This window comes from Mycteria americana, chromosome 4, assembly GCF_035582795.1.
Source record: "Mycteria americana isolate JAX WOST 10 ecotype Jacksonville Zoo and Gardens chromosome 4, USCA_MyAme_1.0, whole genome shotgun sequence".
In the NCBI taxonomy this organism is placed as follows: domain Eukaryota; kingdom Metazoa; phylum Chordata; class Aves; order Ciconiiformes; family Ciconiidae; genus Mycteria; species Mycteria americana.
In genome coordinates, this window is record NC_134368.1 from 59,303,782 (window position 1) to 59,325,677 (window position 21,896).

The window sequence follows — 21,896 nt, forward strand, 5'->3', positions numbered from 1 at the left end:
TTTGTGATCTGAACGCTTACCTCTTCTCACTTTCAGCAGTAACAGCAGCAGCTAGGAAATCAGTGGGGTTTACATGCTGACCATGTTGAATGTCTTCTCTCTTTGGGGGGGGGTGGGACCAAAACACAAACACCCGACTTCCCAGTTTTAGTTTTAGATTGTCCTGGCTATCAAGAGATCAGTTACTGGACAGGTTTTTCCTAAGCAGGTTGTTTTCTGTTAAGCCAAGTTCTGTGATGTACGGTTAGGGAGACTGGCAGCTCTAGTTTCCATCATGATGACTTAATTGTACACATAGCGTGGCAAACTGTGGCAGCCTGTGTTAGCATGCAGAGTCTTGAGGTGGTGGTAGTGTTGAACTTCTCTCAGAGAAACAATTAAAAAAAAAAAAAGATAATTATAATTTGCTGGTAGAGAGCGATCACTTTGTATGTGATAATACTACTTTTGCCATAGGAGCTGAACAGAGTAGTAAAAATAGGTACATTACAACTCCAGTAAGTGGTTTCACAGAACTTTAAAGACGGGGGGAAAAATGGCTTTGTTTTGACTAGAGCAATGTCAGTTCTGTAGAGGTGAACTGTATTCTTTTCTCTTTGTAGAAATTGTTATAAAATGTATGCACTTACCTAATATTTTTATCTAATGAGACTTTACTGAATTAACAAATGCAGCCTGAAATAAATCCCGTGCAGTAATGAATCTTGCTATTTGCTCCTCTTTAAAAAAAATCTATTTAGACATATTTTTAAGTAACTAAAGGCCAAACACAAATCCATTTGTAGTCTGTTCTACATATAGGTTACCATAACTAAGAATCTAATCCAGAGGTATATTTCTCAGTTCTCTGAAATTTCAGACATTATTTAGTGGGTACTACAGTAGCTATGTAGACACTTTTTTACTGTTTTCATTGAAATACTCTTTTAGCTCCAAGAAAACTTAATGGAGCTATCCACTGAGTAGATTTTCTAGATGAATCTAAATTACTTTATGCCTTACAAAATCAAATCCTGTAGTGCCCTTCTGTTTTCTGTCCTATCACCTGGACTAACAAGATTACCTGATCTGTATGGACAAACCACGTTAATAACTGTAGCAACCCTAGGGTCAAAAAGGAGATATTTTGTATGGAATACAAAAGCAATAAAATTCAATATTGCTGCAAACATGGATTAGTCTTAATTCTCACAACTAATAAAGCAAGTGCTCTCATGATCATTAAAGTCTGTGGATCTTGTCCTTTAAAAAAAAAAAAAAAGCCTAAATTGCTACTACTTCCTAAACTGATTTGAATTTATCAAGTTACTCAGTAGGAACTGGCATGAATTATTTCACAGTAACTACCTGTCTCTAGTTTGCCTTTTGACTGTGTATGTAAGTAGACTTGGATGGAACTTAGAATAAGCATTTCTAAGATATTTGTTCAGTGTCACATTACTAGTTCTGAAGGTTCTCAGTATCTATTTTGGTTTTTTTGCAGATGATACAGCTCTAGAGGAAAGAAAGATTTGTCTTCACAACTTGCTTTACAGTATCTAAATAGTGAAAGCACAATGGACACTTTTTAGAGTTTTACAGAAATCAAAAATCATCTAGGAACAAGAACGTTGGACTTTGAGGAATAAGAGACTTTAGAGAGCCCAGGAATTGGTCACTGAGAAACCCGGTTTGGCCATACAGCTGGGGAATGAATACCATTGAGACAGCAAAACTTGAAGAGCATATGGAGGGTCAAAACAATGATACTTCTAATGGCTACTCACGACCTACTCTCTCAGTCAGTGAAGAGAACAAAAATGGCACTAGCAAACCAAAGGGCTTGTCTAATGGCTTGCGAAAAACAACAAAGAAATACCCTGATTACATCCAGATTGCTATGCCTGCTGAGTCTAGGAACAAATTTCCTCTGGAATGGTGGAAAACAGGCATTGCCTTTGTCTATGCTCTCTTCAACTTGATTCTAACAACTGTCATGATCACTGTGGTCCATGAGAGAGTACCTCCAAAGGAGCTAAGCCCTCCCTTGCCTGACAAATTTTTTGATTACATTGATCGTGTGAAATGGGCTTTTTCTGTATCAGAAATAAATGGAATGATACTAGTTGGATTATGGATATTCCAGTGGTTGTTTCTTAGATACAAGTAAGTAGCTGTATTTTTTTTTTTCCTCTGCCATATGTTTTCAGAACGTTGGTTTCCCTCTTTCACTTTGGGTAGAAGAAATCTTGTAGTGGCATCTGTAGTAATATTGTAGAATATAGCTGGCAGAAAAATGACAAAGGGATGACTTCTTTAGAAAATGTTCCAGTGTCCATGCTGGATACAAAAACACAGGTTTCTCCTGATTATTGAATAAGATTTTTTAAATCTGAATTTCTGACACCTACGTTGTACTAGTCAAATTTATTCTGGGATTGGGCTTTTCAAAGTGTGTTTACTGACATAGCGACGTTTAAACAGAGGAAATCACGATGATGTAAAAAATCTCATCCAAATTTGAGGAGGAGTCCACTGTCCTCTACAGCTAGACTAGAAGCTTTTTCCTTTGTCTTCATTTGCTTAAACTAGACATATTTAAGTCAAGTACGTGGTTGTAATATGGGACTAAAAAGAGAAGGTCACTGAGTTGAGGAAAACTATGCCTGACTGCACACTTAAGTTAGACTGAGGCCATGTTACATTGGTTAGACAGCTTTGGTGGGAGCTTTGGTGGGAGTTATGTACTATTATGAGCTAGCAAGACTAGAACCTGAAGAAAGACTTTTTAGTATTTGATTTAGAGAAATGTGTGATGAAGAGCAGGGGGTGGAGCTGCTCTTTAATTCTAGGGATTTAGCTATATAATAAAGCTAGAGCTCCATAGCTGTTAGATGTATATCCTGCATGTGAACTTTGTACTCAATCTTTTCCCCCCTTCCCTTACTTTCAGATCAATAGTGGGACGCAGGTTCTTTTTTATAATAGGAACTTTGTATCTGTACCGCTGTATTACTATGTACGTTACCACCTTACCTGTGCCTGGAATGCATTTTCAGTGTGCGCCAAAGGTAAGAGCCTTTGTTCCCTAATTCTTGCCTTAGTCTCTGCCTGAGTCCTTATGGCTCATTAGAGCAAATAGAAGATAATGTTCCAGGTGTTATTTAATAACACAAATTACTTTCAGTTGATGTCTTCTGAAACACAAATAGTGATAAACCAAAAGTTGTGTGATACAGAAAGAGCCTCAAGCCATTGCTGCAGTTAAGATGCTTTAAAGGAGAGTACCTGTGTTGAAATAGTGCTGCTACCAATTGGTAAACTTGCTTCTGAGGCTCAAGCTAATCACTCTAATACTTCAGCAGTGTTTTTTCTTACATGGTGCGATGCCTAAGGTCAATATTGTAATTTGTAGGCTCACACACAAGCTTGTGTTGCAGTATCCTTTTAAAAATACACAATGTTACCATATGCTTTGTCCTGTTTCTCGCACTATTTTGTCAAGAGCTGTCAGAATACCTGAAGTCAACTGCCTGTCCCTGCTTCAAACCTGCAAAATGTATATAAGTGTGACTAAAACAAGTTCAGCTATGAACTGATATGATGAGCTGATACTTGCAGAAAAACGTACATGCTAATATTTCTACAAGAATATTTAAAATTTTGTGGCAGTGTAGTTAGGTGGTGACACAAAGGAATTCTGTTACTGCCATTTTAGGTTACTAATAAAAAGTTGTAGACGTATAATTGCCTTGGAACAAATTGTATTGTGTTGGCTGCACTGAAAGAACAGTGCACTTGAGAGAGTGAGAAACAGTTTGTGCACTGAGAAGATATGCATTTTGAAACCTAAAAATATTGCCACCTTGCTTGGAGGATAAATTTGTCACTTCTTGCATAGGATCTCGTCAGTCTTGAGGTATAGCATTGTGCCTGTTCAGTCTTATTCTTTCACATTGGGACAACTTGGGAACATAGTGGATGAACTACTTTTCTTATGAGTCAGTATCTATTTGAAAAAGCTTTACTTACCACTATTGTAAAGACTCAACGGTTTTGTTCTAGTAGCTTGGGGAATGACTTTGTGTAGTAGACTGTGTATTGAGGAATGGGAAGGGACAAGCAAAGGAAAACTTAAACGTCTCTGCTGAAAGTACATTTTGCTAGCATTAAAACAGGATGAATTACTTGAACTCTGGAAAAACTTGATAGCTCTTCTGGATTTCTTTTTTTTGTCCCATGTGAATATTTTTCTGATTAGGAAAAACTCGGTTATCCCTTTATCTTGGTTTTTTGTTTCTTTGTTCCCCCCCCCCCCCCCCCCCAAGTTAATCGTTAAACAGTTAGGTGAAACTGAGTGTTTGCCTAGTATCTATGAGAAGTCAAAGGCTGATCCTAATGCATGTTTAAAACAACAACAAAAAAAATCCTCTAAATCTGAGTAAGTCTTGACTGAGTTTGTAACCAAATCTAAAATTAAGGGAGTTTGAGGTTTTTGTCCTGTAGAAACACTGCTCCGCTCTGAACAGAATGGCAGAAGTGGTACACAAGGTTGTACTGTACTGGAACCGATTTTGAATGGGTTTTATTCATTCTGTCAATGGCTATCATGAGATACCTGACACTATAAATGTAATGTTTACCTTCCCAGTATATTCTGCATCTCATTCTCATACAATGTGTATTTCAAAATAGCCTGGGAAAGCATAGACAGAATGCTAGTGTTATCAAGCTGATCTTTAGCACCTGTCAACTTTGATATGCATGCTTATTTAAGAAGATGTGAAAGAAAGCCAGCCAAAGAAAATGAGGATAATTTGTGTCCTTTTCTCCCTATCTCCCTGAATCCACATATGTTTGGGCAAGAAGTTTACTCAAGTCACTTACTGTGTATCTTAAACTTTTTTTGTACTTTTTTCTGGTGTTCTAGTTGAATGGAGATTCTCAGGCAAAGGTTCAGAGGATCCTGCGACTGATTTCTGGTGGCGGTCTATCCATAACTGGATCACACATCCTATGCGGAGACTTCCTGTTTAGTGGTCACACTGTGGTATTAACGCTGATCTACCTGTTCATCAAAGAGTGTAAGTGATGGTGTTTCAATGCACTTTTCTTGTCCAAATCTGCTGTACTGGGAAAACGCATGATAAAAGTGCATGTAAAAACTATTGCTCTCCAAAAGTTACTGGTCAGCTGTACACAGACTGTACATGTATGGGTTTGAAATACAAAATGTGACTTCGAGCGAAAATGGAATGTGGGTGTAGTAAAAGTGGCGTGGGCTTTAATTAAGGGCTTAATGTGACTAGGCATGTCACTTCTGTCTTTATATAGAATGTTTACTGGTTGGTTGAAGCAAGCTAGCTTTTCGTTATTCCTTGACGGGTTATTCAAATTTTGGGTAAAACATACTATAGTTAACTTTGCAGATGAGCTCTGTGCAGGTTGGCTGATATACCTTAGTTGTTAAGGAATTTTTGTGGCTTGAGCACAGTGCCATTGCATGCTTGTACTACATCCAGAAGCAATGTTATTTCTTTTAAGTGTGCTGTACATCAATTACTCCAAACAATGGAAAGTTGATTTATGCTCCTTGGATGTCTTCTGCTAGAGTCTCCTGCTTATGCCTCTTGAAGTTGGTAAGAATTTGGCAAGCACACAGAAGGTATAGTTGGGGTTATGGTTTCCCCCTTTGCTTTACATTGCTATGGGGCATGGGGGGGAAATCTTACCTGTGCTGCACACACAGCATTGATTGAAACTTTGGAGAATTGAGCACCAACTTCTGAATCTGATATATGGTAAGCAATGCTTCTACCCTGGGAACTTGGCCGCTTATGAATGTGTAGTGGGGAGTTCCCTTTCCAGTTCACATGTTTGGAATTGGACTCTTCTCTCCTACTGTTGTGTTCCAAACTATGCAAATGCTAGCTTGGCTCATGGGAGTGTGTAATTCTCACTGAAACAAAAATAAGACTAGCCAGCATCAGTTGAATGCCTTCCTTTTAATAAAATGTTGAGGGAAGGAAGTGTTGCAGTGCTACATTCTGCCTTAAACAAAAAACACGATATAAAAACGCCTGTTTAATATGACAAACTTCAAATCTGTGGATGCAAGACATTCTTCTTCAAACAGTGATTTAAGATGCTAATTATAGTCTACTGATTCTTAGGCCTAGGTCCTTCGGGTAAAGTGAATGTTACTGGGGGAATGGCACGTGTAACTCATCAAAATTACCAGAACAGTATTAGGAAAATAGCCTAATAAAAGATTTGTTGTTTGCCTTGTTTCGTGTATGTTACTGCCGCTTAATGCTGGTCACATACTCTTTATATGTTTAGTACCGGGAAAGATGCAGGTAACCCAGTATTTTTGGGGCTAGTATAACTCATGTACTTTTATCATAAGGGGTTGGAGGAATTGTATTGTACAAATTCTTGTAATAAACCCTTTGCTGCCTAATTGTTAGGCATATATTTCAGCAGAGTTGTGCTCTATAAATGAGAAATGCGTAGCTTTCCTTTTTCTGCCTCCCGTATAATTAGCAAAATGTTATCTGAGCAAGGGCTTAAGCCCTATAATTGCTCTGAATTAGAGGTTGCTTATGGTATTCTTTTCTGCTCTTCTGATGACACATCTTCAGTACAAGATGCATTCTGAGGTTTTTATTATTTCTGGTTTAGTGGATTTTTTTGCTCTTCTCTTCCTTTGCTGCTGCTTCACTTATTCCCCTGCACTCCAGCTTTTTTGCCCAGAATAGTTATTTACATTTTTAGCCTTGATATGTCTGTCTTGCTTGGGGCTGTTTTCATCAACTTGTTGAGGTGACGTGGGTCCTTATTTTTTTGTTGTTGTGGTTTAGCTTCAGTTGGCAATTAAGTACCACACAGCTGCTTGCTCACCCTCCTGCCCTGCGGTGGGATAGGGGAGGGAATCAGAAGGGCAAAAGTAAGAAAACTTGTGGGTTGAGATAAGAACAGTTTAGTAATTGGAACAACAACAACAACAAAATAATAAATTGTAATGAGAAGGAAAAGAACAAGAGAGTGAGAGAGGAACAGAACCCAGGAAAACAACAAGCGACACAACCACTCACCACCTGTTGACCAATGCCCAGCCAGTCCCTGAGCAGTGATTGCTGTCCCCTGGCCAACTCCCCCCCCCAGTTTCTATACTGAGCATGACGTCATATGGTAGGGAATAGCCCTCTGGTCAGTTTGGATCAACTATCTTGGCTGTGCCCCCTCCCAGTTTCTTGTGCGCCTGGCAGAGCATGGGAAGCCAAAAAGTCCTTGACTAGTGTAAACATTACTTAACAACAACTAAAACATCAGTGTGTTATCAATATTATTCTCATACTAAAATCCAAAACACAGCACTATACCAGCTACTAGAAAGAAAATTAACTCTATCCCAGCTGAAACCAGGATTTTTTTTTTAAATCAGTAGATACAGATTTGTCTGCAATGTTTTGGGAGAGTTAAGAGAACTTACTGTTTTGACATTGCACCAAAACTTAAGTCCTCCTATGGTAACTGTTTTGCACAGGCCTTTCAAACTACTACTGGGTAGGCTTGCCGAGATCAGTAACTTTTCAGCCAGTATTGTGTGAAAGTGAAGGCTGACCATTGCCCCACAAGGCAAGGGGTGCCAAAACCTCCCACTGCGACTGAAATGAAGCCTGCTGGCCTGTCAGAAGTTATGAATGGTCGTTGTGACACCCAAGGCATTTTTCAATGGGGAAAGAAGGGCAGGGGAACTTTTCCACTGAAGTGGCTTAAATGCATTTTGAAGAATAACTTCACTCCCATTTGTTAATCTTTAATGAAAGGGTATGAATTCACTTCCCCGTACAGTGTACTTCCCCGTACAGTGTATTTTGTTTCACAGAACAGAGGTTTCATACAAAGTAGTTAAAACCTAGGAATTAAAATAAGTGTCTTTTCCTGTTTAATCTGTGATCTCTGCTCAGGTTATATCGATTCTAGACATTTTACTTGAGTGTAAGTTTACTTGAGCATACACTGCAAAAAGAGGCGAGATTCAATACACCTAAGTAAAATAATCAAAGTGTATGTCTTGCCTCAATTCTGTCTCTTCCTCTGCACCTCATACCTTAGAAGTGATTTAACTGGAAAACTTACTTAATTTGACTAGAAAATGGGTGATGGTGCTGTCTGTCTCTAACTGCATGCTCATCTTGGGTTCATTTTAACAAAGTAAGAACACTTCAGTAAGTTTGCATAATTCTTTAGTCTTGTTTTCTGTGTTAAAACAGGGTTCTTGTACCAGTGTGGTACAAATGAGTTATGTTTTAAAATTTAATAGCCTTAATTAAATCATCTTTTTTATCTTTTCCCCTTCACTTTGTGGATTGCTATAATAATGATATGGCTTTTCTTGTGTGTTTTTTCCCATCACCTCCCTGTTTCACAGATTCACCGCGTCATTTCTGGTGGTATCACTTAATCTGCTGGCTAATGAGTGCTGCTGGCATAATTTGTATACTTGTTGCTCATGAACACTATACCATAGATGTCATCATTGCTTACTATATCACCACACGGCTTTTCTGGTGGTACCACTCAATGGCTAATGAAAAGGTGAGTGGCAAATACCTTTAGAATCAATGCATAGCCTCCATTTGTTAATACTGCTCAAAAGTCAAAATTAGTTCTTAACTTAGAAATAGAAACAGAGGTTCCATATTGAAGTTTAAACAAATGGGGCAAGGACTTTCACTTTACTGTGGTTTAAGTAAATATTTAATGGATTAAGATGTTCTTTTTTGATCTGTGCCTGTTATTAAGTTATTTCAAAATATATTTTTTTTATAAAGTTATTTTTGAAATTCCTGATATTTTGGCTTAAAAACATTATTTTTTGAACTTCAAGGTTTTATTACTGTAGTGGATGTATTGAATAGCCCTTGTTTGTCTAAGCTTATGAATAAAGAGTAGTTTAGTAATAAAATTTCTGACCAACCTAAATTACCTAGACCATCCTAAAATTCTAGTGACAGTTCTTCTGTAAATGTCACTGAAAGTACATTGTTCAGAAGGTATCTGCTACAGTTTTTTCAAGAACGCTTTCAAGTAGGAGCATAGCTCTCAAGCCATTTTAATACAGTTTTCAACTATTAGTCATCAATGGAAACAGACATGCCTGAAAGGACTCATGTTCGAAAAGACTTGAGTGCTTAGTCTGCCTAAATTTTGTACAGCAACAAAACATCCCTTTGTGTTAAAGATGCTCAGTTAGCGTATACATCATAGTTCAAATATATACTACAATCTCAAGACTCTCTTTTTCTAGGCTAAATGCACCTTGTCTTTGCAGAAATGCATGCAAATATATTGCATTTTTGTAGTTGTCTTGACTCAACGTAATTGATTATAGTGCTTTAAACTGATTGTCTGTTTCCTTTTCCTCTTTACCTACTTGTGCCAATACAGACTTTAAAGGTCTCTTCGCAGACAAATTTTCTCTCTCGAGCATGGTGGTATCCAATATTTTATTTCTTTGAGAAGAATGTGCAAGGCTCTGTTCCTTGCAGCTTTTCCTGGCCAATATCTTGGCCTCCCAGCTGCTTCAAATCTTCATGCAAAAAGTACTCACGGGTTCAGAAGACAGGAGAGGACAATGAAAAATCTACCTGAAGAAAAGAAGGAAAGCATCTGCTCTGTTTTTTTACCAAAACATTAATGCTGTAACCAAAGTTCTTAAGAGGACTACACTGTAACTGAAGAAGTGGACCAAGCTTCTGTGCAATTGATTGGAAAGAATTGTAGACACACATATAGCCATTTCATATTTTCCTATCATCAGGCTGTACAGACCTATTCTACTCTTCAGTGCTAATAGAATGCACCACTGACGGGATTTTTTAATTAAAGAAAAAATGGAGCAGGACTTTGCTTTACTAATGAGATAGAGGTGCCAAAGACCACAATAACACTTCCATTACTAACTATCACTCATCCACAGAAGCACCCAAAAATCTCATCTTCAGAGTTCTGGAGTGCGTAAGGGCAAAACCATGCTAAAATGTAAAGGCACGATATTGGTGTGTTGAGGTATACATAAAAAAAAAACAAAACAAACACAATTGTGGGAAGTGGTTTGTTGCATTATTCTTGCTAATGAAGGTAAGGCCTTTGTGTGACTGGTACAGCTGGAGGCGAGTCTTGACGTTTTTACATTCTGTGGGTATGAATATCTTATGACCCTAAAATACTACTTACCATCATTATCTCCCACATATTCTACTATATACAAATTTTTACATTTTTATTAGTAATTTTATATTTAAACTGTTGTGCTACCTGATGACTTTGCAAATTAGGAATAGCTGCTAACATCTGAGCTCAAGGAGCCTAAAATTTTATTTTTGAAAAAGGACACGGTTTCAAAGTTTAAATCTTTAATTGCAGTTTGGCCTTGTGTATATAGCTATACAGTGCCTATCAGTGTATGTACATGCATATACACACAAAAGCACACACTGCTGTGTAGTTAAACACATATTAAACAAAACTACTTACTGGAAAGAATGATCATACAGTTCTTAATTCAGGCAAAAGTCCTACAGATCTCACCTGCTTGAGGAATGCAAGGCCAGGTCCAAAACGGGGCTATATTTAAAATAAACTTTTTAATTTTAGTAGCTGTCTTTTGCTGAAACTATGTAGCAAGCTTGCTTGGGAACCATAGTTCTGCATTGAATTTCTTTTTTACCTGTTGGCATACATTTCTGTGACTTCAAAAAACCTGAAAAGTGCCAAGGTGAATACCTACAACAGTAGCATTTCTTCAATTATTACCTAAAACCATTTCATATTAAATGACATTGTGGTAGAACTCACATGCAGATTCCTTTTTTCCCAGGGTTTCAGTCCAACTAAAATGGCTATTTAAACAAGTTGGCTGAGAATGTGGGAAATTACCATGGCAAACACATAACAAAACCACAAATTAACAGCTACCTGGTTCTTTTTGGTTTTTATTGTTTTGTATTGTTGGAAAAGCAAAGTAGAAAATTAGCATACCATGTTTAACCATTTATGTTCTGTATTAATTTCTCAGTTAATTTTATTTTCAAATCTTCAGTAAAACCTGATAGCAAAGATAAAACTGCATTAAGTGTTGAAGTGATACTAATATAAAGGAAATGTTGCTTATTTTAAGAATGTCTTGAACTGAATGACAAGTGTGAATACAGTTTAAATAATGACAACTTGTTTTTAAAAAGTCCAGTTAAAGTTATAAAATGCAATACAGAGTATTCAAATATGATTTTTTCAGTTAAGGGGATCAATTGCTATGAGTTGTACATGAGAATATTAATGTGCATTTCAAATATTTTTGTGCATTATCAAAGTAATACAATAAACAATGTTCTTTACAATACATCCTTGGTAAAACTTAGCTAAGAAAGAAATTCTGCTGATGTTTGGTTTTGTTATTTAAAATAAGCTTCTTAGAATCTCATAACATGCCCCTGGAAGTTGTGTGTGTATGGGCATACCTATGTTTTCATTTGCTTGCTCCTGGCAGATCTTGAGCAGCTATAAGCCAGTATCAAAACATCTGTATGAAAGTCCTTTTTCTGTATCATATAAATGAATCTGTTCGATGTCAGTCTATAAACCTCCCAAGATAACTTGTTATATCAATACTACTTCATAGACCGTAATATTTTTTTTTAAGCTGAATTCTAAGCTTTGTGGTATCTTAAATACAGTCATGTTAAGCCACTTGTAGTAATACTATCTCTTAGAAATCATGAATGAATTTTATTAGTGGTAACCATGCCTTGAAAATAACATGATGAAAAGTGTTCCAGTAAGGAGCTTAAACAGTGGTGGCTGAATAATAAATACTTTGATAGTCTAGATAGCTAATTGTCTGCATAACCACCACCATGTCTCAGTGGGATATCTGTAGTATATCTGCAAAGTAGAATTTCTTCATGCAGGATGAGGTGTTTGGGGATTTTTTTACACTTATTCCTATTTCTGGAAGGAAAAAATATGAAAGTGATGAAATAGAACCAAGTAAAGATTATGCTTTTGTTGGGCAGTGTGAGCTTTCATTCTACTGCTGAATTTGATAGAAACTTCTATTGTAATTCAAAAGGAAAGTTTAAATGGCAGCCCTAGCTCAAAATACTTGATTCCTGTTCTGGCTCAGCCCTCCCTTAAGTGCTTAAATTTTCTCCATTGTATCAAAGCCCTCAAAATGGTGTGTGTGTTTTAACTAGCAGAAAACCCCACTTCTTTACTATCTCAACAGCTTTAAATTGCTTTTGTAAACTTGAATGGTATAGATGTATTTGAAGACTCTTTAGGCCTATGTGTAAGGTGATGAAACGGGGTAAGTAATGGTATATGCTAGTGCTTACTACTATAGTAGTCTATCCAATACAAACCACAGTTGGTACATAAAAATTCTTAATTTTAGGAGCTGAGTGATCACTGCATACAAATACTATGAAGCTGAAAATATGGTTTCATCCTAAGAGGAAAAAGGATTGCAGTGGGTAAAAAGAACAGGAGAAACTTAGACTTCACTTAATATACTGATCACTTGATTGTAGGCTTATTTGGGCTGTATATGCCCAATGTTCTGCAGTATGTCACTGTAATTATTTTTTCCTGGAGTTACGATAATAATCTCTTACAGATGTCACATGAGCTGCACCTGTACTGTGACTATAAATAAAATGCTACTTCTCTCTACTGAAGAGCATTTACATGTTGAACTTCCCAGACAAAAAAAAAAAAGGCACTGCGCTTGGTACACCTGGCATATCAGTATGACTTACATGCTGTTGGGTGCTTTGCATTTATGAAACAAGCTTTCTTAAATGCCTAACCTAAATTTAAACCTGGATTTAAAAGGTTAACTTGAGCATTTAAAGAAATGTGCTTCTACGTGGTCATGCTACAGATGCTTAATTCCAATGCCAGAAATTATTAACATATACTTGAAACCACTGTAAATTGACATTTTTATGGTACGTGCTTAGCACTCCCATGTGGACATAAATGGTACTAAATGTTAATTATTCTTCACTGCTGTTTTCTTGGAAAGATAGCTACAGGTGGGGTAGTAGCAAAAAGCTGTGCTAAACGTTGCTATGAACTCTAGTACTGGATTTGCTTCCCCCCTTAAAAAAAAGGGGCGGGGAGAAGGAAGGAGGAAAAAAAATCAAGATTGTATTTATATGTTAAGATATACTACCTTCATGTAATAGAGAAATAAAGCTCAGTAACAGAGACAGAATGGGGAAGTATTTTAAGAGATGAGAGAGACTTCTCTTTAATTAGATTATTGCAAATCCACTTATCTGTATCTTAAATCAGAATCTGTTTAAACTCTGGCTTTTTCCCATCAGTAGTACCTGGCTAGACAATTTATCCTAAGTTGTTTGGTACTAACCCAAATTATTTTTCTCATTTCAGTAGATATGAAGTGTGATTTACAGTTCTAGAGACCAGACCCATTAACTTCAGCGCAAGGTGAAGTCTTCCCATTTACTTTAAATGAACTTTCCCACAGCTGTGTTTTTAGCTTAAAAACAACAACAACAAAACAAAACCAAAACAAAAAAAAAAACCAAAACAACTATCTGAAAGATTCATGGGGTAATTTTGAAAACATGTCCAATCTATCAGATGTACTGGAACCATTTTTTCTTACTGGCAGACTTAACAGCTGTAAAGCTCCGTTGTCATCTTGATATTTTTACATGTGTGTTGGACTTACCTAGAAGTCTTCTATAGGCTTCTATCACACAAAATTAAAGTGATACTGTAAGATCGAACACTTCTGAATTTAAGTGTTCTATACCAGGCATTATAAAATCAATGTCTTAAATTCAGTACTGAAAAAAGGGGTCTTAAAAGTAAATACTTCTGCTGGACACCATTCAAATGAGTGTTCCTGCCTAAGTGTGCCTGAGAAGAATAGCCTAGTGTGCCACTGAAGTAACTTGGCTTATAAGTTAGCCCTTATATGCTACTCTATGATGCTTCCCAGTGTCTTAAAAAAAAAAAAAAAAATTGTGCCGAGAAACAGAATGAAGACAAAGGCGTTTGTTCTAGTATTTACAAGAAGATGAAAACATTGAAATAGATGGTGATCATATATTGCTTTTTACATGAAATTGAGCTACAACTACACCTAACTTCTAAGTAATGTAGAATTAAATTGTTTATGTGTAATAGTGCTGGAAAAAAACATATAAGGAAACAGGCAGTATTAAGCACTTCATTCTACAGTACAGATGTGTCTTGTGCTGTGGACTGTGCTGGTTCTTATCCATAACTTACCGTATAAAAAAACAACCCAACTCTGAGAAATGCTTGGAGATTTTAAAATATTTAAATATGATTAGCAAATTTTCATAAGCTGTTCCTCCAAGCTGTCACTAATAGTTTATAAAACAAGAAGAAAGTGCTGCAGTGCTTAAAACATACTGAAGCTTTTTCTAGTTGGCTCAAGTTTCTGTGGATTTAACCATTTGATTAAATCTTATTAACCTAGAAAGTAGCACGTAAGAATTTCAGGCTAGGTACAGGTAACTTAAATATTGTAGGAGAGAGTTCTAGTTCTGAACTCATCGCTTATTTTGGTAGATAATCTTTCCTAACAAAACAGTTAAGACTGCCTGAATGATGTTTCAAGATGAAGTAACAATATTGTGCAGTTGCTAGTGTGTATCTAAAATACTGATGTTGAGGAGACCTTCTCTCCTGATGAAAATTAGTGCTTAAAAACTCAGGAAGGTTTGACTTGTTTTCAATGAAAATATTTTAATTCCTAAGGACTTGGAGTTTAGCAGATACTATGAGAAGTTTGTTTTCTGTTGCTGTTTGCTGTGGGCTAACCTTTAACTTAAAGATGCAACGCAGGTAGGAGGAGAGGGCAAATCAGCTCCTGCTGGAAAAAGTACTTTGTGACTTTTTGAATTCAAATGATATTGGCTGCATGCTGCAGGCAGTCTTACCCATACTACAGCGGAAAAAAGATGCTGTATTATACCATTATATTTAGTGTTCCCTCTTTTTCAAATGATTCTGTATTGGTTGGCCCAGTCCTTCCCCTAGATGAGGAGTGTTTTTCTCCTTTACTTGCTGTATGGTTAGTCATAACTGGTTTTAGTTCACGTAAATGTCAATGGAGAAAATGTAGATCCACTGTATACAGCGCCTAAGGTGTTTTTAAAGTCTCTACACATGGGTTTCTTCGAGCAGAAATACTCTTCTTTCAAGCTGTGCCTATATAGTATTAATTTCAGCTCTTGTATTTGCCCTGTGCGTAATAAGGTCTTTAGGAGGTTAGCATTTGTGAAACTGCAAAGGCTCATTACAGAAGAATTTCCTTTGTGCCAATTGAGATTAATTTTCACAAAATAACTTTGCTGAAATGTGTTTGAAGGTGACTTCCCCCCCCCCTTTTTTTTTTTAAATTAAAAGAAAAAGCAGTCAGAAACTAGCCTGAAGTAAAGGCATCTTGAGCAGCTGGGGACCCAGGCACCATGCAGGCACATGTGTGCAGAGATGGGTCTCTGCAGCATACGCAATACTGGATGCAGCACACGGAGACTTCTCTAGGAAGATAAACTAGGTTGTATTTACATAGTAGGCTGTGAACCATCTTTGCTTGTCCTTTTGAGCTCCTTTCAGACTGAGGGCACAGTACCAAAGGTGGCAATAGCTAAAAAGTGTAGGGAAGATCACTTACAAATGGGAAAACTATGTAAGGGGCTGCAAAGGCATACCACTGTAAAACCAGTCATCAGAGAGCTGTGTTATAATTCAACAGACTGTATAGTCTGGTGTTACTTCAAGCATGTGAGTTGCATTTAAAATGAGTAGGTCTGTTTTCTTTTTAAATTAGTATTACTATTATTGTTGGGGTTTTTTAATTAGAGATGGCAGGAGTGCTGAGAATATGAAGAAGAAGTTTATCTCCCTGCTTACTTTTACCTCTACCAGTGAAGTGTTTGTATATAGGCCTTAAACAACATTACTAAACTCCAGCCCCTCTTCCATTTTGAGTAACTTGTTTTCAGTGCTTTGTTACTTCTGTAAAAACTGATTTTGCATTCCACTTTTTTCATACTTTGTTGCCACTCAAAATGCTGCTTACACTTTAGCCTAGGCTGCTTTGGGCTCCTGTCTTTATCTGTGTCTATTAACTGCCTTTTCTAAATGGCTCAATACAGAAGAGTAGGATTTACATTTGAGAAGGCTCCAAAGTTAACACTAAAACCAAAAAGTATTCTCGTCAGATACATCTTTGCACAATTTGAAACTTGAAATTATTTTCAAGTACAAAACCTAACATCCTAGGGCATACTTTTTATCTCAGGAATCAGTTCTTGCTCTTTAAGTGTTTAGTATATTCATTTGTGTTTATTTTCCTGATTCAGGAGAGCATGTGCGCGATGAGAGATAAATTCTGGGTGTTTTGTGAGGATCACACTAAGGAACCTGAAAGTAAAGAGGAAATAATGGTTTGGCTGTGGTTCTCATGTTTTCCATGTGACTTTGAGGAGAACTCTAAAGACTTCTGTAAAAACAGTACAGGATGTCACTTTTAACTTCAACATGGTTTCATCCTCATCAGCTGACAGCTTTTCTTGCATGATTTCTCGTAGGTTGAATCCCTAGCTCTGTACATTAATTGGAGCTATGTATCCAACCTGGGAAGAACTAGGCAAGAAAAGCTGTTGGCTGCTGAGGAACCCTAGATGGTAATATAGGAATGCTGTAATGCTTGCATGACAAAGCTAATATAGGGCCTCTTTTTTTTTTTTTTATAGCTTTAGGGTCCAGTTCTGCAAACAATGTACAACATAACACTACAATGACAAATGATACTACTTGGAGTGCTGTAGTTTCTGCTAATGTTTGCAAACTGGGCCTCACTTCTACATAAATTGTTCATAATTAGCAAGAGTTGGCTTTTATGTTGCAAAACTTTCAGGCTGACACTTTCTAGCATGTCAGCTATTTTGGTTAAGTGGATGACAACTGAGTGTTGTGGTTTGCTGTATACCATGAGATACTAGAGTTGTGATTTGTAAGACGTTGCAATCTATGTTTGCTGTGTTTAAAAAAAAAAAAAAAAAAAAAAAATTGCACTAGCTGTACTTTAAAAAAAGCAATAATGTGAGCATTTTGTAGCTTTTATCTCCAAAGGTGCTATCTGTCATGATCACTTGCACTGTTGACCATGAATTTGGTAAAAACATGTTAAAGAAATTGTCCTATGTGGTTTACTCAGCACATACAAGTTGAAACTTTTTATAGTCAGCCTGTGTACTAACAAATGCAATACTTTGTTGGACTACTTACATGACCACACACATCTTTAAAAATCAAAAACCTATGTCCATTTATGGTGCTAATGATCTCTTAAAAATTACCAAGAGCTGGTATCCTTTTCTTACCCATGAACATTAAGGAAAGCTGTTGTGACACCTTTTCAATAAAGCAAAACTTCTCTACATTTTAAGCCTGTTCCAAATGCTTTTTATATAAATATGACCCTTTTCTATTTCTGTTTTATATAAAAACTGCGAAATATTATAGTAAGTATTTTTAATGCAGGAAAACATTAGGAGTGTATATGGGTCTAGACTACATGTCCAAGGTTAAATTTTCATACATGCTTAGGATAGCTAATCTTCTGAAAATTGGTCTAAAAACATAAGAATTGTATTGGGTAGGATTAAGGCATAGGCTAATAGTGGGGGAAAAAAAATTCTCTGGCTTCATCATTGTTGAAGCCTTGGAGACAGAGAGAGAGGATGTGAAATGGACAAAACTGTATTAGGAGAACACTCAGTATGCAGTGTAGATCCATCTTTTGCTGAAACTTCTGAAAAATAAACTTGTGAAGGAACATGACCATGTAACCAAACAGAAGTGAAACTTGACATAATTATCGAGGCAATTCATAGTAGGACATTATAAAAACACATGAGAGCCTTAAACTAGGATTGTTTAGATTGTGGAAGAGCAAAGTAATTTTCTAACTTTGTTTCAATGCTTCACAAGCAACCGTCTCTTCAGCTGAAAAACTATCTTGTGCCTTCTGTTGCAGAAGATAATTGTTGCTTCCCACCACACCACCACCACCGCCTCCCCCGCCCCCCGGTTATGATTTTATGTTGTATATAATGAAGAACAATGCACTTCCAAATCTTCAAGAGGCATCTTTGGGCAGCAGTACCTATGTTTTCTCTCCATGGAGAATACAAAGCCTTTAGTTCTTGTTAAAGGCCACTTACTTCTCAACTTGCAGTTGTAAAAGTGTCTGCCTGTAACACATTTGGAAATCTCTGAAATAAGTATGATGCTCTTAATTGATACAGACATGTGAGCATGCAGAGGGGGTGCCATGTCCAGGTACAGACTGGCGAGTCAGCGGGGTGCAGGTACAAGGGTACAGTCTGGAACACTGCGGCACACTTCCTCTGCTCTAAAGTAGTCGCAGCCTGAGACTTTGGTCGCTAAACAGCTGTCTTTCATATACTGGAATAAGTTCTCTTGAATCACTTGCACCTAGTACTTCAAGAAATAAACGGGCTTCTCCAAGATCTATTTTATGGAACTTCTGTGTCTGTGCGAAGAATGTTCCAGGCTAGGGTAACTTCATTTAAAGCAGGAACAAACCCACCGTCTAGGATAAAAGCAGCACTGGCTGGGTTTTTTGTTGGGTGAAGATGGATAGTCTAGTAACAATAGACTGTATTGTGTCTCGCTACTTCTCTCAGCGCTTGCTTTAATAGTAGGACACTTGGAAGAGCCAAAGATAGAACAAAGTCATCCATAACAGTCTAAGCCACACTGAAATATAACTTTCCTATTTTTTAATTACTAGATGCTTCAGAGAAAACTGGTTGTCTTTTTTTAATTTACCAAAAAAGTGCAATATTTACAGAAGTAATGATATAAATGGCTGCACGTTTAAATGCCCTGCAAAAATTAAACCTTTGCAAGCATGTGTTTGCAAAGGTGTGTGCTTTTTGCAAAGGTGTTTGCAAATGTGTTTTGCTTGCACTTGACTGAGAGCAGATTTTCAGCATTAGCATCTGCTGTGAGTTACAGAAACATGTTTGTCAGTGCACCAGTCTAAGTCAGAACTTTCAAATATTTTCAATGTTCTTTTGACAAGGAGAGTGTGTTTTGTGAATAAAATGCCTGTGGAAATAAAAACCCAAAAGTTGCCTGCAAGCTTAAATAAAGCATATAAAACCACAGCCCATACTTGAAGAGAATGGGTGCTAACTCAGCAACTGTATAGAATAACTGGTCAACACTCGTAGGTGTTGATAGGATTCAAAGGCTAAGATAAAGTTTGAGAAAGGAATATTATATTGTTTTTGAGAGTTTACTGCGTTAATTAAACTTCCAATGTTTCTGCTTGGACCTTAGCTCTGTAACTTGGTTATCTTTAAAGAAAAGGGAGTTAATTTGGACTATTCTATTTTTTTTTAACACTGATTTTAATGAGTCCTTACTCTGCTGGGGCTTTTTGTTGGCTTGTAACATGGACGGTTTTTTACCTGTTAAAAGTAGAGTCACCAAATGCTTTGGTTGCTCAGTTTAGGGCAAAACAGTTTGAAGAATGGATTTTCCTTAAGTGCAGAACTAAATGGGGGTGGTTTTTATTACACTGATACTAGGACTGAGGAGGAATGATTTCCAAGGAAAGCATTATAGTGCTAAAACATGTATATGTAGTTATTTGGGGTATACAGAATATCAGTAAAGTACTTGGGTATATTTTGTTGTTAATTTTATGCTTTAAAAAGAGGCTATTTAGTTCTAAGTTTAATTGGAGAAACTGACTTTAATGTTGCAACAACTTGTTATTTTGAAGTAGAAACAGCCATTTAATGATACTTCAGAGCACAGTTTACATTTGATCAGTAAATTCACTTAAAACTATGGAAGTAGTTTAATTTTTATTAAAATTAATGTGAAACTTAATCTCTGGACAACCTAGAATTGGCCATATGCTACTGAAACCGTCTTCCAACTGCATATGGAGGCAAGGAGAGAATTTCTTTATCTAGTGCTACTTCTCAACTAGACTGAGAAGGAAGTGAGGATAGATTACTCTTCTGTAAAGAAAATAGGCAAAACCAGTAATGTTTCAGCTGTGCTGAATAGTTTAGCTTCTTATTTTCAGAGTTTAGCTTCTTGTTTTCAGACTGCAGAACTTAAACTTTCCTTGAGACTCAGATTTAAAATGTCTTTGGATCAGGTAAATCTTCACCTGTGTTTTCTGTATTTTTCTAATAGATGCATTTTATTGGTGTATGTTGTAATTAACCACTGAATTTCTGCCAAATACAGACAAAAAAAAAAGCCACATTCTGTTCTGCTAACTTAAATCTGATTTTAGTTTTTCTACTTTGTTTCATCCATGGCTAGTAAAATATCTATTTGCTGTTTATATTAGATTAAAGAGAGATTGCATCCAGTTGCCTTAATTGCTTGGCAGAAAACTGACCTTGACCATTTGAAGCTTTATGTATTTCTACAATTCCTGTAACTTCTGTATAATTGCAATAAAACCTTTTAATATAGTCCAGCCACTATTTTAAGAGCCATTTGTCACTATTTTTACTGAATGTTCGACTAGTTAAAAAAAACCAACAGCCTTTGTAATGGGTAAGCACCATTTGTTCTTTGCATTTTTACTTTTTGGGGGTCACTTTAAAGGTGGTGTACTTGTGTTTTGTCCACAGTGCTTTTCTCTTTTAGTGAGGGAGTATCAAGAACGCTTACCAAAATCACTGATGCTGCAGCAAATGGTTTGGAAGAGCATGCAGTAGCATTTCTCAACATCTAATTACCTTTTGTAGGGATTAAATTTTAGGTTGATCAGCTGGATAAAGTGCACCAAGGTGTATTTCATAGGGTTGGGGAAGTTACCCTGAAAACCAGTTGGGGTTTTTTTTGTGTGGTGGTGTATGGGGGTGGGGTTTTTTTGGTGGTGGCTTGTTTGTTTGGGTTTTTTTTTTAATGGGGAAGGATAAGAACTAAACCCCTCTTTCCTCTAAAATTTAGGTCCAGCTCTGAGGAGCCTCTCTCATGGCTGTCCTGCATTTGCCAAGCAGCTACTTAACCTAGAGCTGGGACAGTGTTCCAGGTTAGTCCTTGGTTATGAAAACAGAAAATTTTAGTGTTACCTAGAAGTGCCAGCTTTTGTATTTGGGAAGGGAAAAAGGATCATCTGTATTTCCTTTCCTTCTTAAGCCCCAGTAAAAACATATTTTTGCATAAGGGGCAGTTGAAAGTAAGCCCGATGAGGCTGTGAGGAGCAGTCGCTTGGTTTTTTACTAAATGGAGCTATGTGCTTATGTTAAATGAAGTCTTTTAAACTTGGACTAAGCCCAAGTGCAGAGTCAGCTTTTGACACACCCCCCACCCCCCCCCAACAACCCTGAGCAAGAACTAATTTTGCCTTTCGCCGTGTTTACCAAAGCCCCCTTACGCTCTGCAGGTATCTGTCTGGATGGTGTCCCCCCCCCAGCCTGTGTGCTGGCCCCGCGCTGCACCTGCGCCGCCGCCGCTCTCCGGCGCGGGGCTGGTGGCGGCGTGTGAAAATCCCCCGTAAGCTCCGGGCCGCTTCTCCTCCCGATCACCTCAAGTCGGCCGCGGCGCGGCCGCTGCCGTTTGGACGCCGCTAACGGCCGCGGCGGGAGGGGAGCCCGGCCCCGCGTCGGACCGCTACCCGCCCACACCCCGGCGGCGCGGGGGTCAGGCCGCCAGTAGGCCTCCCTCGCCGCCCGCCCCCGCCATCTTAACCAGCTACGCGCTGGGCGGGGAGCGAGGGCGGGGTGGGGGAAGAAGGAGGGCCGCGGGGCGTGCCGCCGCCTGAGGGG

General features: G+C 37.6%; 1 protein-coding gene across 6 annotated transcripts in view; it reads left to right on the top strand.

Moving 5' to 3' along the window:
• The window catches only part of SGMS2 (sphingomyelin synthase 2), a 49,906-nt gene extending 36,321 nt beyond the window's left edge, over positions 1-13,585 (top strand). For all 6 annotated transcript variants that reach the window (XM_075500699.1, XM_075500698.1, XM_075500700.1 and 3 more), the window contains 5 exons: positions 1,484-2,145; positions 2,933-3,050; positions 4,910-5,063; positions 8,417-8,583; positions 9,436-13,585. In XM_075500699.1, coding sequence (XP_075356814.1) covers positions 1,691-2,145; positions 2,933-3,050; positions 4,910-5,063; positions 8,417-8,583; positions 9,436-9,639 — 1,098 coding nt within the window. In that variant the 5' untranslated portion in view covers positions 1,484-1,690 and the 3' untranslated portion in view covers positions 9,640-13,585. The remainder of the gene's footprint in view (positions 1-1,483; positions 2,146-2,932; positions 3,051-4,909; positions 5,064-8,416; positions 8,584-9,435) is intronic.
• Positions 13,586-21,896: the final 8,311 nt, after the last annotated feature.